General features: G+C 41.8%; 2 protein-coding genes across 9 annotated transcripts in view; both read right to left on the bottom strand.

The window, feature by feature from the left end:
- LOC137786763 (BAR/IMD domain-containing adapter protein 2-like) overlaps positions 1 to 7,445 on the bottom strand; it is a 47,409-nt gene extending 39,964 nt beyond the window's left edge. For 5 of the 8 annotated variants that reach the window (XM_068578855.1, XM_068578856.1, XM_068578850.1 and 2 more), the window contains exon 1: positions 7,171 to 7,444. In XM_068578855.1, coding sequence (XP_068434956.1) covers positions 7,171 to 7,242 — 72 coding nt within the window. In that variant the 5' untranslated portion in view covers positions 7,243 to 7,444. Of the gene's footprint in view, positions 1 to 7,170 lie in introns of all 8 variants that reach the window. The other 3 variants (XM_068578848.1, XM_068578849.1, XM_068578853.1) reach the window with 2 other exon arrangements.
- Positions 7,446 to 8,559: 1,114 nt separating this feature from the next.
- LOC137786722 (charged multivesicular body protein 6-like) lies at positions 8,560 to 12,824 on the bottom strand. Its single transcript, XM_068578787.1, has 8 exons — positions 12,615 to 12,824; positions 12,110 to 12,219; positions 11,891 to 11,978; positions 11,027 to 11,113; positions 10,562 to 10,627; positions 9,779 to 9,859; positions 9,084 to 9,159; positions 8,560 to 8,967 (listed from the first exon to the last, which is right to left on the bottom strand). Exons 1-8 carry the CDS (start codon positions 12,678 to 12,680, stop codon positions 8,918 to 8,920), a joined length of 624 nt encoding a protein of 207 aa, XP_068434888.1. The 5' UTR covers positions 12,681 to 12,824; the 3' UTR covers positions 8,560 to 8,917.

Genomic DNA, 12,824 nt, shown 5'->3' with positions numbered 1-12,824 from the left:
TACATTCAGCCGGAGGAATGCCAATTTAATCTAAAGTTCATGCTCAAGAATAAAGTAACGTCAATGTTTTGACTCATTTCCTCCTAAGGGATAGAGGCAAACTTTTATTAAAACGTGATCAACATCGGTTCAGTGCAACATAGTGGCATTCCCTTGAGATAACGGGCGACCACACAGCAAGGGATTTGGAGTCTGAAAATTCCTGCAGAGCGACGGCACAAGTGAAGGGAACACAGCCAGCTTCCTTTTGTAAGACAGCTCAAAGACAGGTTAGAGAACTTTCTAAAGTAAACGCATACCATCACATCCTGATTTCAGAGCAAGCTGCAGGTACACATTCATGCATAGATGCCAAGAAGAAGTTTGTTCCTCTTGCATACCTAAAGCCTTACTAATACTGCAGCAGTCCCAGCAAGCACTTGTTTAATAGAAGCCATAGCAAACAGCAAGTCCAAGAATACCATGTGAATATTGTGTCTTTTCCAAGTTGTATTGAGAAGAGCAAACTTCTAAACATCGTGGGCTGAGAGAAACCCGTGCTGTTTGAGAGCAACTCGCGTGTTCTTTTGTTATGGAAGAGTACAGACTACATTATTGCACATCCGTCACGTCAAACACAGACAAGGACCCAAAGACGTTCTTCTAACTTCACAAAGGCAACACTTTGTTTGTTGATTCCAGCAAAAACTGCTGGAGTTCCAGCGCTTATTCTCATGCTAAAAACAATGAGTTGAAAAAGTTGCGTCTCTTCCGACTTTGGCAATAACTCAGAGACAAAACAATAAAAAGTGGCCTCTTGTGATCTTTTGGTCCAGCTCGAGCTTATTACCCTCATTAATAAGCGCTAGTTCTTACAGCTTATTAGTGACCACTTATCCAATCATGGGTTTTAGCTGGATAAGTCATCATGAAACTCATGACCCAGCACCAGAACCAAGAATAGTATAGGACTCCATTGTCAGTTTAGGGCTAATTGTGTTGATCTGCATCTATGGTAGGTAATTGTATTTGCAAACATCAGCGTAAACTTAACAGTGAAAGGAGATTATGTCCAACATGACTCGTGTTGTCAGACAAGCGCTGTGCTCATCAAGAAAACTCAAACCTTTGGATGCATGCAAAAGGATTCATCTCCATGAGGGTAAATCTTGACTCCTTCTCTCTGCCTAATGCTTGTCCACTGTGACACCCCATGCTCTTTTCTTTGTCTGCCATGCAAACACCCCTTGCACACCCCTTGCTGTGTGGCATGTGAAAGCTGAAAAAGGTAGGAGGAGAAATGTACATGCTTATCATTAGTAATCATTTACGTGCAATGCCGAAGACGAATATCCACCAGTCAGCCGACATGTGATGCATCTATAAACATCGAAAACAACGCATGCCACGTCATGTGGGAGTAAAATGCTTAGTCATGTTGGAGGTGCCTCCCACCTTGCAAATAAAAGCATTTCTTACACTTTGGTAAATGTTCGTCAGAAACAGACCTTTTTAGGAGGCTTTGTACCGATGGAATTGTGTCAGATTCAAATCAGACATGAGGCTTGATGACCCCAAAGTCATCTACAAGAAGTCTCAGGTGGAGAAGGAAAAACAAGTCCCCTCTCATAGGCTCTTTGTCCCGCCCCCACCTTCGATCTGCAGTGCATTCTGGCAGTGCACAACAAATCATTTGCTCGCCAGAGACCAACTATTTACCGTGTTTGTTTGCTTTGCTGTCATCTGCAGCCAGTGCGAGCGACCTCCCCCTTCGACTCAGCCCGGCATCAGGCCCTCAACTAACCCAACACAGGCACCGGTTACCACAGCAACCAAGAGCCAGACGTATTTGCTAGCTTCAGTTCTTTGACACCCGTTCATTTTGGTGGAGGAAAGAAATACATTACTCTTGAATACATAAAAATGAATCGTGAAAGACGAAAGGTAATAAACTGACAGCAGTAAAGATTGTTACTTCTCCAAATGACCATCAAAACAACAACACATTGTAAAATGTCAAACTTCAACTTTAAGTGTGGGTTGCTTCACTTGTTAAATGAAGAGGATATCTGCAAAATTCACATTTTGCATGGCAGCTTTGACGTTTTCAGGAAGGCTGTTTATGACTATTATGGATGTATTGTGACCTCCTCCTTGCCACATTCACACTTTAACACAGCTCTACATGGACGGGACACCGTGTATCTAGTGCTCGACAAACGCAAACTCAAAGTGCATGCATGTCTCCTCGTGAGGTGTTGCACAGGGACAAGCGAGAACATGATCGAAATAGGAGACGCTGATGATTTGTTCAAAAACACTAGAAGTACAGGGAACGCCATGATAGTGAGAGTCTGTTGCATTAGTCACTTTACATCCCAATGGTAAGGGTTCTGGGTGTAAATGCACTCTCCAAAAATAAGAACATTCAAACCATGTGGGTATGCAAAGCAAATTTCCTACTTTATGAACAATAGCACGACCGGTCTGGGTCACACAGAAACCCTGTGGGGGCCGGCTCAGAGAGCCCAGTGGGTGGAGGGTGGCCAATGCTACTGAAAGCAGCAGCATCTGCCACAGAGACACACAGTCGCACTAGCCACAGGCATGTTAACTGTAGTCCGTGACTTATAAATGTAAGGCCATTGTCCACTGCCACAGTATTTACTGCAATGTTCTGTGTGTCTCTTCCAGTCTGTATAATTACAGCTTCACCCTGCACAGTAATTAGGGACTATTTCAACGAGGATGTGGAATGTCTCCATCTAGATCTCCTTCTCTCTTCTACTCCCACAATAAGCATTTTAATGCACTCTATAAAGAAAAGTCAATCCTCATGTGTGCTGGGTTTTTTTTGGGACATAAGTAACATTTTGGACGATCGCCACGTTAATGGAGAGATTTTGTAACGTCGTTGACATGGACGACGACGTTTTATCTTATCTTTACAAGGTGATTTTGAATAAACCCGTTCTGTCAGCTACGGCTATGAAGCTTCTTTTGCAGTCAATGCGGTGCAGCCTTGGATTTAGCACTGAACATCTACAGTCTCAGTCCTTGAAAAAGCAGTGATGAGCAAAAGAAAAGAGAGAATGTCTCTAAACCATCCACCCCCGGACGTGCAGAGAAGGTGGGTGTGTGGAGCAATAGTCCTTTCTCTGCATCGCAGTCAAAGGCACAGGGAACAAATCTGCTGTTCCACAGGCAATGAATGTTATGATATCTCCCGCAGTACATAATGCAATCTTTTCAAGGCCCCGGGCGCCAGCAGGCATAAACTTGTTGAAACACTATATTCTGGAGGCAGATGTTCAGGAGCTGAAGTCATTTGAAACTCCATTAAATTGCATATTATAAAAGGGAAGTGGTGCCTGATTTGATATCCTTCTTAAAAATATATTTATAATTTAAAAAAAAGAAGTTAAATAACGTGACGGATGGCAACATCATTTCAAGGGCCTCTCGACAGCTTCTTAATGCACGAGCACGCAGCACCATTCAGGAGACGGGGCTGGTTTACCCCCACTGAAGGAATGTCAGTGGGCCTTTAATGAAGCATTTCACATCAATTACAACACGTCCAACATCTCTCTTTTAACTCGGAAACTAAATCCTTTGCTCTTCCTCCCTCTCACTCACTCACTCACTCGCCTTCTCCAGCCCTTCACTGACGGCACATCTTTCTGCACAATGATATGACAGAAACACATAAGAATAATGGCACGTTGTTGCTAAGAGACCACCTGTTCAGATCTCCCACATGAGATTGTGGTGGAACCGTTAGTCCTCTTATCATTATCAGAATATCATTCAATCGAGTGTAGCGAATGTCACGACAATATTTTAACTGAGAGAGAAATCTATTATATAACAACGGGTTTTTTTAGGCAGGAAAACTGCAGTTCAGATCAGTTGTTTTTTTTAAACAGAGAGCCTACTGCGACGATATCCAACTCATGATACAATGAAGATCCTATAGCCGGAGGGTGTTGAGTATCACGCTTGATCTGGTCGACGTCAAACAAATATTTTGTCGTCCTCATAACAGACATTTGAGAAAATGGCGTCCATGGCTTTCCAGGCTGTGTTGACAATTAGGGAGTGGCACTGCATGGGAAAATGAGTGTTGTCCTGAGGGCTGTAGGAGATGAGACACACCCTTCCATTCGCTTACCTGCCAGGGTGTGTTCTAAACCTGCAACACACAAACCTTCCATGACAAAGACCCTGAACAAACACAAGTTAAAAAGTGCTAAAAGGGAGTGCTCAACCGCCTCGCTTCAACGCAACCTCGAGGGCTATGGTAGCGATTAAAAAGGTGTCATAGACCAATTTAACACAGTAGTATGATTTGTTCCCTTCAGTGTATGTGTCCCCTCCCCCCACACAGCGCTCAGACTTCATCCATCGGGCTGTTAAGGGGCTTGACCCGGTCACCGTCTCTCTCTCACACCCATAGACAAGGCCAGCTGGTGGATATGACTGTGAAACACACACACACACACACACACACACACACACACACTTAAGTATCCGTCTCACCCCGTCAGCGCGGGAATGACTAGATGTCATTCGCCACGTCTAGAACTGTCTATGTGAGGGAGGAGAATTGAAGTGAGTCACACAGGATTGCTGGGTTTCACCGGGTTGACTCCCTGTTGATTAGCATAGAGTAAAAAAATAAAAAATAAAAAAGGAGTGCCTCTGGCCTTTATGGAATAACGTTCGCAGGGAGATGCTGAATCTCCAGTCTCACCCTCACCATGCTTACAGTCCCAGCCCTGTTAAACACACACTCTCAACTCGCTGGGCCAACATGAGTCACAGCGGTGCAGTTACCCCCCTCTCCTCCTCTGCGATTACTCAGTATCTGCCCAGCTGCTGGCTGCAGTGACTTTGCAGCCGCTGTACGTTTTTTGATCTCCCCTCTCAGGAGAGGTCTGTGTGCTTATTAGGCAGACGAAAACAATTAGGGTCCACTGAGGCTTTATAGGGTTGTAGCGGGCAGTCAGTGTTATGGAAGACCCATTTGTCTCCCTCCCAAAGTTAGTGTTAAGTGAGTTGTTGTTCAGAGATTGTCCAGCAGCTGGAGGTGCATGAGTCTCCATGTTTAATCATCAGTGCAAACAATAAGATAAACATGCAAAAAGCCACAAAGAGTGAAAGGTACAAGACTGAACAGGACTTTGGGGAGGACATCAATATTGAGTCTCCGTCTGCACTATGTGAAGACACATCCAATCATTGTGCCCTGCTGTCTGTGCCACTAATGACAGGGTGAACTTTCAGTGCACTTTCAGGTTTCAGAAGTCTTGGAGCTCTACTGTCCCCTCCCCTCAATGTGGCTGACAAACTCAAGAAAGTTGACAGTCTGCACTTGAATGGTAGATAAGTTCAGCAGCAAAACAAGCTGATTTACGCCTACATCTATCTATAAAACAAATCAGCATTACTTTAAAATAAAACCAGTGTGGTTTTGAGAGCACCTAAAAAACGTGCAGTGAAACACAGTCGGGGAAGAAAGCACGAGGAATGCCAAATAAGCAGCAACTATAGATGACTCTGCGACGTCCCAGCTTTTGCCTCGAGGTCAGATCCCCAGTGTGGAAGAAGGTCTGCGTCCCTCCACCCTGCCGCCCATCAGCGTTCTCGGCTGTCAGGACTGTCAGGGTGCTTTCACCCTCGAGAAAGAGCCCCACTGCTGGGCTTGTGCTTGAATGAGCAAGACCATCTCTGAAGGGACTAGTCGCCCCCCGAAGGGTTCGGGATCCAGACACCAACAGAGTGTCTGTGTTGATGAGCCCACATTAGTAGGTGTAAATACTTGGACAAAACCCAACAGTGAAAAGAAGGATACACTGTAGGTTGTGTGACCAATTCAGGACAGAAATAGCCACCTGAAACATTTGCTTCCCTGGTTGGCTCTAAAAGAAGCAGCAGTCGTCAGTCACTCTTGGCTCATCCGACCTCCTTACCGATATAAGTGTATCCCCTGTAGGAGCACGAACAGCTACCCTCGACCCATCCTTGGCCTTCTGTTAGCTGAACTACAGCTGGATTGGGGGTTGGAGGGAAGTTTAAATTAAAGTTCCATTGAAAGGTTATTGAGTGCGAGTGAGAATATATTAAAAGCGGCTTCCTTCAGTATCAGTGAGCTCTAATAAAAACAGAAACGGATTATCACAAGACACGGCGGTGTGGAGTGCTCACAACCTGAAGCTTTACTGACATTCCTCCAGTGGGGGTCTGCAACTCTGAAACATGGCATCACAAACCAAAGCCTGGACCCATAGTTTCAATGACTTACATAGCAACAATTACTGAAAGGATTTGTAGATGGATGGATCAGATGTTCAGAAAAAGGCAATCTGCAACACTTTCCATAGTCAAGTCAATGTATCAAGCATTCATAAATGACATATCCCCCACATTCTACGTCATTGTAAATTGAAACATTTGGGGATCTAAGGAAATAATTTGTTCTGCGTTTGAAGATAAAATGATCAAATAATTTTAAAAAAAAGATTATGCTTGGATGCGGCACTATTACTTTTTAATACTATTTGGACTGAGAATATGTTTTCCCAGTACTGAGGCTTACCACTGCAGGCAGGCTTCACCAAAGGTTTTAGGTAGAACAGGTTTGAATGTTGAAACTCCTATGGGGCAAATGTTTACTTGTTGCAACAAATCAGCCCAACCTTCTCTGCTCGCCGAAAACTGACTCGTGGAATGCAATATGTCCCCATTTGGGCATGAAAGCTAGGCTACAGAAACCTACTGAGCTCTCAGGAATAGCCTCAACACTCGTCTGAACACTATAGGATACAATAGGCCAACACGTAGGAAAAGAATGAATGAACGACCAAGTTTGCTTGAGTGAGAACGGGGGCATTTTTTTTTTTTTACCTGAGAGGTGTTGTCTAAATTACCTTAACTGGTTTCGAGAAGAAATGTGTGGAGGTTGAAGACTAATTATAAAAAAAATTAAATAAAAACAACCAACTGTGAGCTACGTGCCTCTCCCTAAAGAGATTATCGTTAAAAAAAAAAAAAAAAGCGACAATGCTCTGAATGCGTTGGCCAGTAAATAAATAAATCTGATACACGGTGGAATCACACCGTGTCTGACAGCCGGAATAATCATGATCATTATGAACCTGAAAACTTTACTCATTAGTCGAGTCTTACCTTATAGACATTTTCCGTCATGCGGTGAACCTCGTCGGTGCGAGACATCGTTAAATCTTCAGCCAGGACCATAAACGGTTCTTTCCTTTCAAACGTGTATCCGCGTAAAATGAGTCGACTGGATAACACACGAGTCTGCTGAAACAAAAGGCGAGGCGACGCGCCCGTGAGAGGGAGATGATACTGCGCTCCCGAAACCCCACTCCAACTAAACACACCTTCCCTCTCCCCAGCTGACAGCCCGCTGCTGCCTTCACGGTCTCCGCGACAGCTTCGTTTTTTTCGCTGTTCAGACGCGCAGCAGCAGAAAAAGCGCAGGGGAATACTGTCCAACACGCAGGAGAATGACACTAAAGGACAGAAAGTAGCATATTGCACGTGTCGTGTAGGATATATCAATCCTTACACGTTGCACAAGTGAGTGATAAAGATATTCAGGTGTGTCATCTAGTTGATTGCTAAATAGGACAACTAAATTGTTACTATAATTATAATTGTTATGTAAAGGCTAGCATAACGTCCTCTAAGTAAAATGATATGCCGGTACATTCCATGTTGACATGGATCCAGAGCATGTGCACACTTCATTCAAACCGTTAAACCAAATATTTCCAACAGCGTCAGAATGCATCACCATCTTATCAAAGTGCACATTTGGGGCACGCCCCCCATATTTCTGTCCCAATTGAGCTCCACCATTGCTATAATATGCAGAATAAAAAAAATAATATTTAAATATACAGAAAAACGTATTTATTATATAATTGCTTATATCTATTCACATCCATCTGAAATCATCATCTAGGCAAACACTGCACATGGTGATTAAGTACTAGAGGAGGGACACTGTCATTTTGTCCTCAGAGCTAAGGAGCAAATGAAATATGTTTATTTTCCTTCATATATCATTCTGATAAAACATGGCTGCACTAAATTAAATAAATCCAGCAACAAAAAAGACAGATTTAGAGTATGCATTCTACCCCCAGCGTTCCATGTCCATACCAGCATGGTGCATTTTGTTGATTTCCGCCTTTGCCATAAAGGCAGTTGTGCGCCCTGTTGCTATACTGTGAGCCACCTACACAATGACGGTTGTCCCCATGAAGTTTCTATTCTCTACAACTCTATGTATACAAATGCATTGCAGACGTCTGTAAGTGAGTCATACTCTGACTGTTTTCAGTCATGTTTGTCTCACAGTGGATACTTTGTGTTAGCTTCATTGTACATGGCAATTAGAGTCTAAGTGCCCACTTAGTGTAGGATTGTAAATACCATACTGGTTTTCTTGTCAAACATCTCCCACATATCAGCAACAGAAGCTTGTTCTACTTTCTGCCAATAACCACATGCACTTTACTGATGGGATGTGAATGAACACACCTGTTTCGTAAACTGTTTAGTCAAAAGAAAGCTAGCAAAGAGTGCCCCCTTCTGGAGAAAGCATGCTACACAAGATGAAAATGTGAACAACGTACCAAGTCAGAAGAAAACATATTGTGGCCACAACTCAATTTAATATGGAAAACAACTGAAATGATAGTGTAAAGCATCTAAAAATGTGTTTGTTCATTGTGTTACGCCATAACCATAACAGTTACAATGTGACATTGCTTTGCAAATACATATCCTTTATGTAGATACTTCAGGGGAGCACTGATTTGTGCGGGTCAAACCTAGTGAAATAACCAGAGTGCCCATCCGTACAAAGACAGCCTCCTCTTAGCCACATTCTGACTCTGTTCTAGGCTGTTAACATTTCTCTGTCCGGCGTGTCCTTTGCCTTTCTCCTCTCTAGAAAAGAAAGTAAAAGTAAAGCAAATAAGATGAATCTAGCAACCATACCTGTACAAATATACAAAGTGTGTAAAGAAAGCTTCATGATGTGAAGTAAGAAAAACAAACTGTACCTGGCTCAGCTTTAGCTGCCTCTGGGACCTCTGGTATGGGCTCAGTGGGGACTTCTGGAAGTGTTACGTCTTCTCCCTGTTACAGGAAAGGGGACAGAATTACAATACTCATTAAAATAATAGAGGTCACAGTGATTAACTAAGAAAGGCACCAAAGTATTTATTTGCCAAGCTGAAAATCTTGCCTTTTTGTCTAAGTGAGAAGACTCAGAATTAGAATCTGTGTCTGTGTTCAAGTGTGAAAGATAATAATTTGTGGAGTTTGATAGGCTTGAGAGTGTGTGTCATTTGGAATGGCAATTAGAACACAAAAGAGGAAACATCTGCTGAGGTTTTAATTATTAGCAATCAACCAAATTCATCCCAACAACTGTTTCCATTAAACAGCCTGTTATTACATACAAATTATGATTTTTGTGGCCTCTAACTTTGCTCCACTTATTCCTCTCCTCGAGAGACAGATAATGAACAAATCTGGTCAAAATACCAGCATGCAGTTTGGGTCTGAAATCCGCACTTCACTTAACTCTGATTTACAGATTGAACAACATCACTGCACCAGAGGAAGCGTGCGTGCGTGTGTGCGTGCATGTGTAACTATAAATGTCAAGAGGGTTGTTCCAGGAACAGATCACGCACCGGTCACCAAACACTCTCTGTATTAATAAAGGTTAAACATGCAGCGCAACGCCCACCTGAGTGATAGCTTCCAGCTCGGCTAAAGCAGCCTCCTCGTCCTCCTGCGTCAGTTCTCCAGCCAGCATTTCATCTATTTGCTGCAGGAGCAAAAGAATATGTAAGCCGACAGCAATTTGACTAACTTGTGTTTTTTTATTGCTGATTTACTATAAACATGTTCAGTTATTTATACAATGTGTAGGAACAATGTGAAGGTTCTATTACTTCAACTGGTGCCATATAAATACATTATTACTTCAGCTGGTGCAAGATAAATGCATTTTTAAATACATTTTGTATTCTGTCTGTATATATAATACTTATATTGTAGATTATTTACTGTTATATTACTATTTTACTGTTTATTTATATTACTTCTTATTTATTTGATTTTACTATGTGTCTCTTGCTGCTGTAATCCTGCAATTTCCTTACTGCGGGTCTGGAAAAGGATCATCTTTGTTCTCTAATCATAACGGGTAGTGTGACAGGAAGATGTTAAAATTCTTACGCAATTATGATATTGGCATTATTAAAATGTTATCAACCACATTTAGAATTACCGCCTTGCTTCGGGCAACGAGACATGTTGTAGGTTACATCAATGTCTTTCAAAAATGTCATCACTTCTTCATTTTATTCTATTAGATATTGGTTTGTAATTTGCACAATTGGCATATGAAATATTGAGTTATGGCCCAAACGTGTTTTGTGAGCTCACAGTGACCTTTGACCACTAACATCGAATCAGTTCAACCTTAAGTGCAAATGGACGTTTCTGACATTGAGCAGACATTTACCCTTTGATATTCAATTGATTCCTGCGTCTCATCCAGGATTTTCTCCACGTCTTCAATTGACATGATCTGTCACAAACAAGAAAAAGAAGCTCATTTTACAGAAGGAAAGTGTTTCAGGGTTGAAAAGTGGCGAGCCTGTGATTTTCCGGGCCAGATCTGTACGCCGTATCCAAGGATGTGCTGTAGCACATCCTTGGATACGGCGTACAGATCTGGCGCTGACCACACTGTAGTCAAGGCTTTATTTTTTAATCCTTAATCTTCAAACAATGTGCAGCAGCTATGCTAAACACAAACCACAAGCTTTCGCTGCTCAACCCTTGCCGAAAGGATAACATTGAATAAAGTGTATTAGTTAAAACTTTGATATTATTGATGTATACTTTCACATATCTAAAGCTTGAGGGGGGAAAGGAAATATTTTCAAACACAAAAGGAAAGGAACAAGCATGAAAGTATATCTACCTCGTGCATACTCTTCAGACAATCATTGCCAACCTGAAGTCCCTCGATGACTTTCATCTCGATTTGCATGAACTCAATATCTTGAACCTGTTGACAATTATTAGCATGTAAAACATAAAAAATGCACACATACAAACATGCAGGACAAACAAACAAAAACTAGCGATGATCAAAATGTATGTTCCTTTAATTCTCTCCTTTAACATGTGGCTGGCGGCTGATGATGTCATATATGGCATTTCAGACATGCCATGTACCGTACAAAAAACAAGTTAAGTTAAATCAAGGTAATGATAGCAGCTATCATTTTCTGCACATTTTCCAGCTCATTTTAATCTTGAATTTAGCAGATAATCCGAAAGTAGAACATGAGAAAGCAAACTTTGGAAGATTTGGATAGAACAGCAGAAAGTGTTTACAACTTACTGTAAGTCGCTTTGGATAAAAGCGTCAGTTAAATGACCTGTAATGTAATGTAATCTTCTGTCGCAAACTAAAAACTCATATTTTTGGACTAGACCCTGACTAAAGACAGTAGCAGTAGCACTTTGGCAGCACTTAAATGGCTCTTACTGATAGCACTTTGTAGCTTGACTTTATTGAAGAAATTGTGCTCTCTTGATTCTTCTTGTTCTGAGTTTGTACTCACGGTTAAATGCACTTATTGTAAGTCGCTTTGGATAAAAGTGTCAGATAAATGACATATAAATGACATGTAAATTTTTACTTTTTATTGTAATATTTCACATCCCATTGAACATCCTTGCTATTTAAAACAATTGCATGAACTATACATTTGATGGGATGGGGGCTTGAAGACTTAAATTGTGATAGCATCAAATAGCTTAATTGCACAAAACTTACCATCCTCTCAAGGTTTGATATCTGATTTTCAGTCTTGTCTAGTAGCTGATCTTGATACCGTTTTTTCTTCAGAAGCAGCAGAGCTTTTCTACAATAACAAATGACAAGAATAAAAAAAAAACACAATACAGCAAAGAGCATATTATTTTCAAAGTCAGCCTTACAGTGCATAACATCATATACGATCAAACAAAGACATAGTCTTTGTGTGATGCTTACTCTTTCTTTCCATCTTTTAGCAACTGCTTAGCCAGAAGTCTCTCTCTGTCCAGCTGGAGGGTGATTCGCTTTTGGTACTGCTTCAGCTTATCTCTCTGCTGCTTCAATTGCTGGGGGAAGAAACCACAAAGGCAGGTGTATGTTTAAGTAATGAAGTAACCCATATCCTAAATTACGTTAAACAGCTGTAGTAATACCCAGCAGGGAAACTCATTAATAGAAAACAACTATTTTCATGTCTGTATAATATGTTGGATTACCACATATCTGACAATCTGTTAAAACAATTAAAGGAATAAGAGTGCTGTAGTACATGCAGTCGGATATATTGCCCACATAGATGACGGACAACACCTTTCTCTAGCTGACGTTGACCTCTCAACAAAGGACTTCTGTGTGAATTAGATAAACAATGCCTCACACGTCGGCTGACGTGAGTCCATGTTTCCTCGCAGCCAGCTAACGTAACGGGACTAAGCTGCTGCTACACCCGCTCTCAGCTCACCAAAACGGCTCTGTCTTGCTCCGTTACACGCGTAGGTCGACTCTTTCTCCCAAAAACGTTTCCCATTATTTAGCCACATCCCCTCCACATCCTCCTTCATCAACAGACACGCTATTACATATTACCGAACATGTTACCATGATAATAAACAGCCCAAAAATGGCTAGCAGGCTAACCGTCTACCACCATGTCCACAGCCAGTGTGTCCGT

This window comes from Clinocottus analis, unplaced genomic scaffold, assembly GCF_023055335.1.
Source record: "Clinocottus analis isolate CAN_PGR_092001 unplaced genomic scaffold, fCliAna1.0.p SCAF_16, whole genome shotgun sequence".
NCBI lineage: Eukaryota > Metazoa > Chordata > Actinopteri > Perciformes > Cottidae > Clinocottus > Clinocottus analis.
The sequence above is the reverse complement of the archived record's forward strand: the minus strand, read 5'-3'. Positions and strand labels throughout refer to the sequence as shown.

Excerpts from the sequence above, each read along its gene's own strand:
- LOC137786722 (XM_068578787.1), bottom strand. The coding sequence starts at position 12,680 with ATGGGAAACGTTTTTGGGAGAAAGAGTCGACCTACGCGTGTAACGGAG. Across the intron at positions 10,628-11,026 it reads GTCTGAAGAGTATGCACGAG|ATCATGTCAATTGAAGACGT; the intron begins GTAGATATACTT and ends TGTTTGTGACAG. Across the intron at positions 8,968-9,083 it reads GGCAGCTAAAGCTGAGCCAG|AGAGGAGAAAGGCAAAGGAC; the intron begins GTACAGTTTGTT and ends TTTCTTTTCTAG.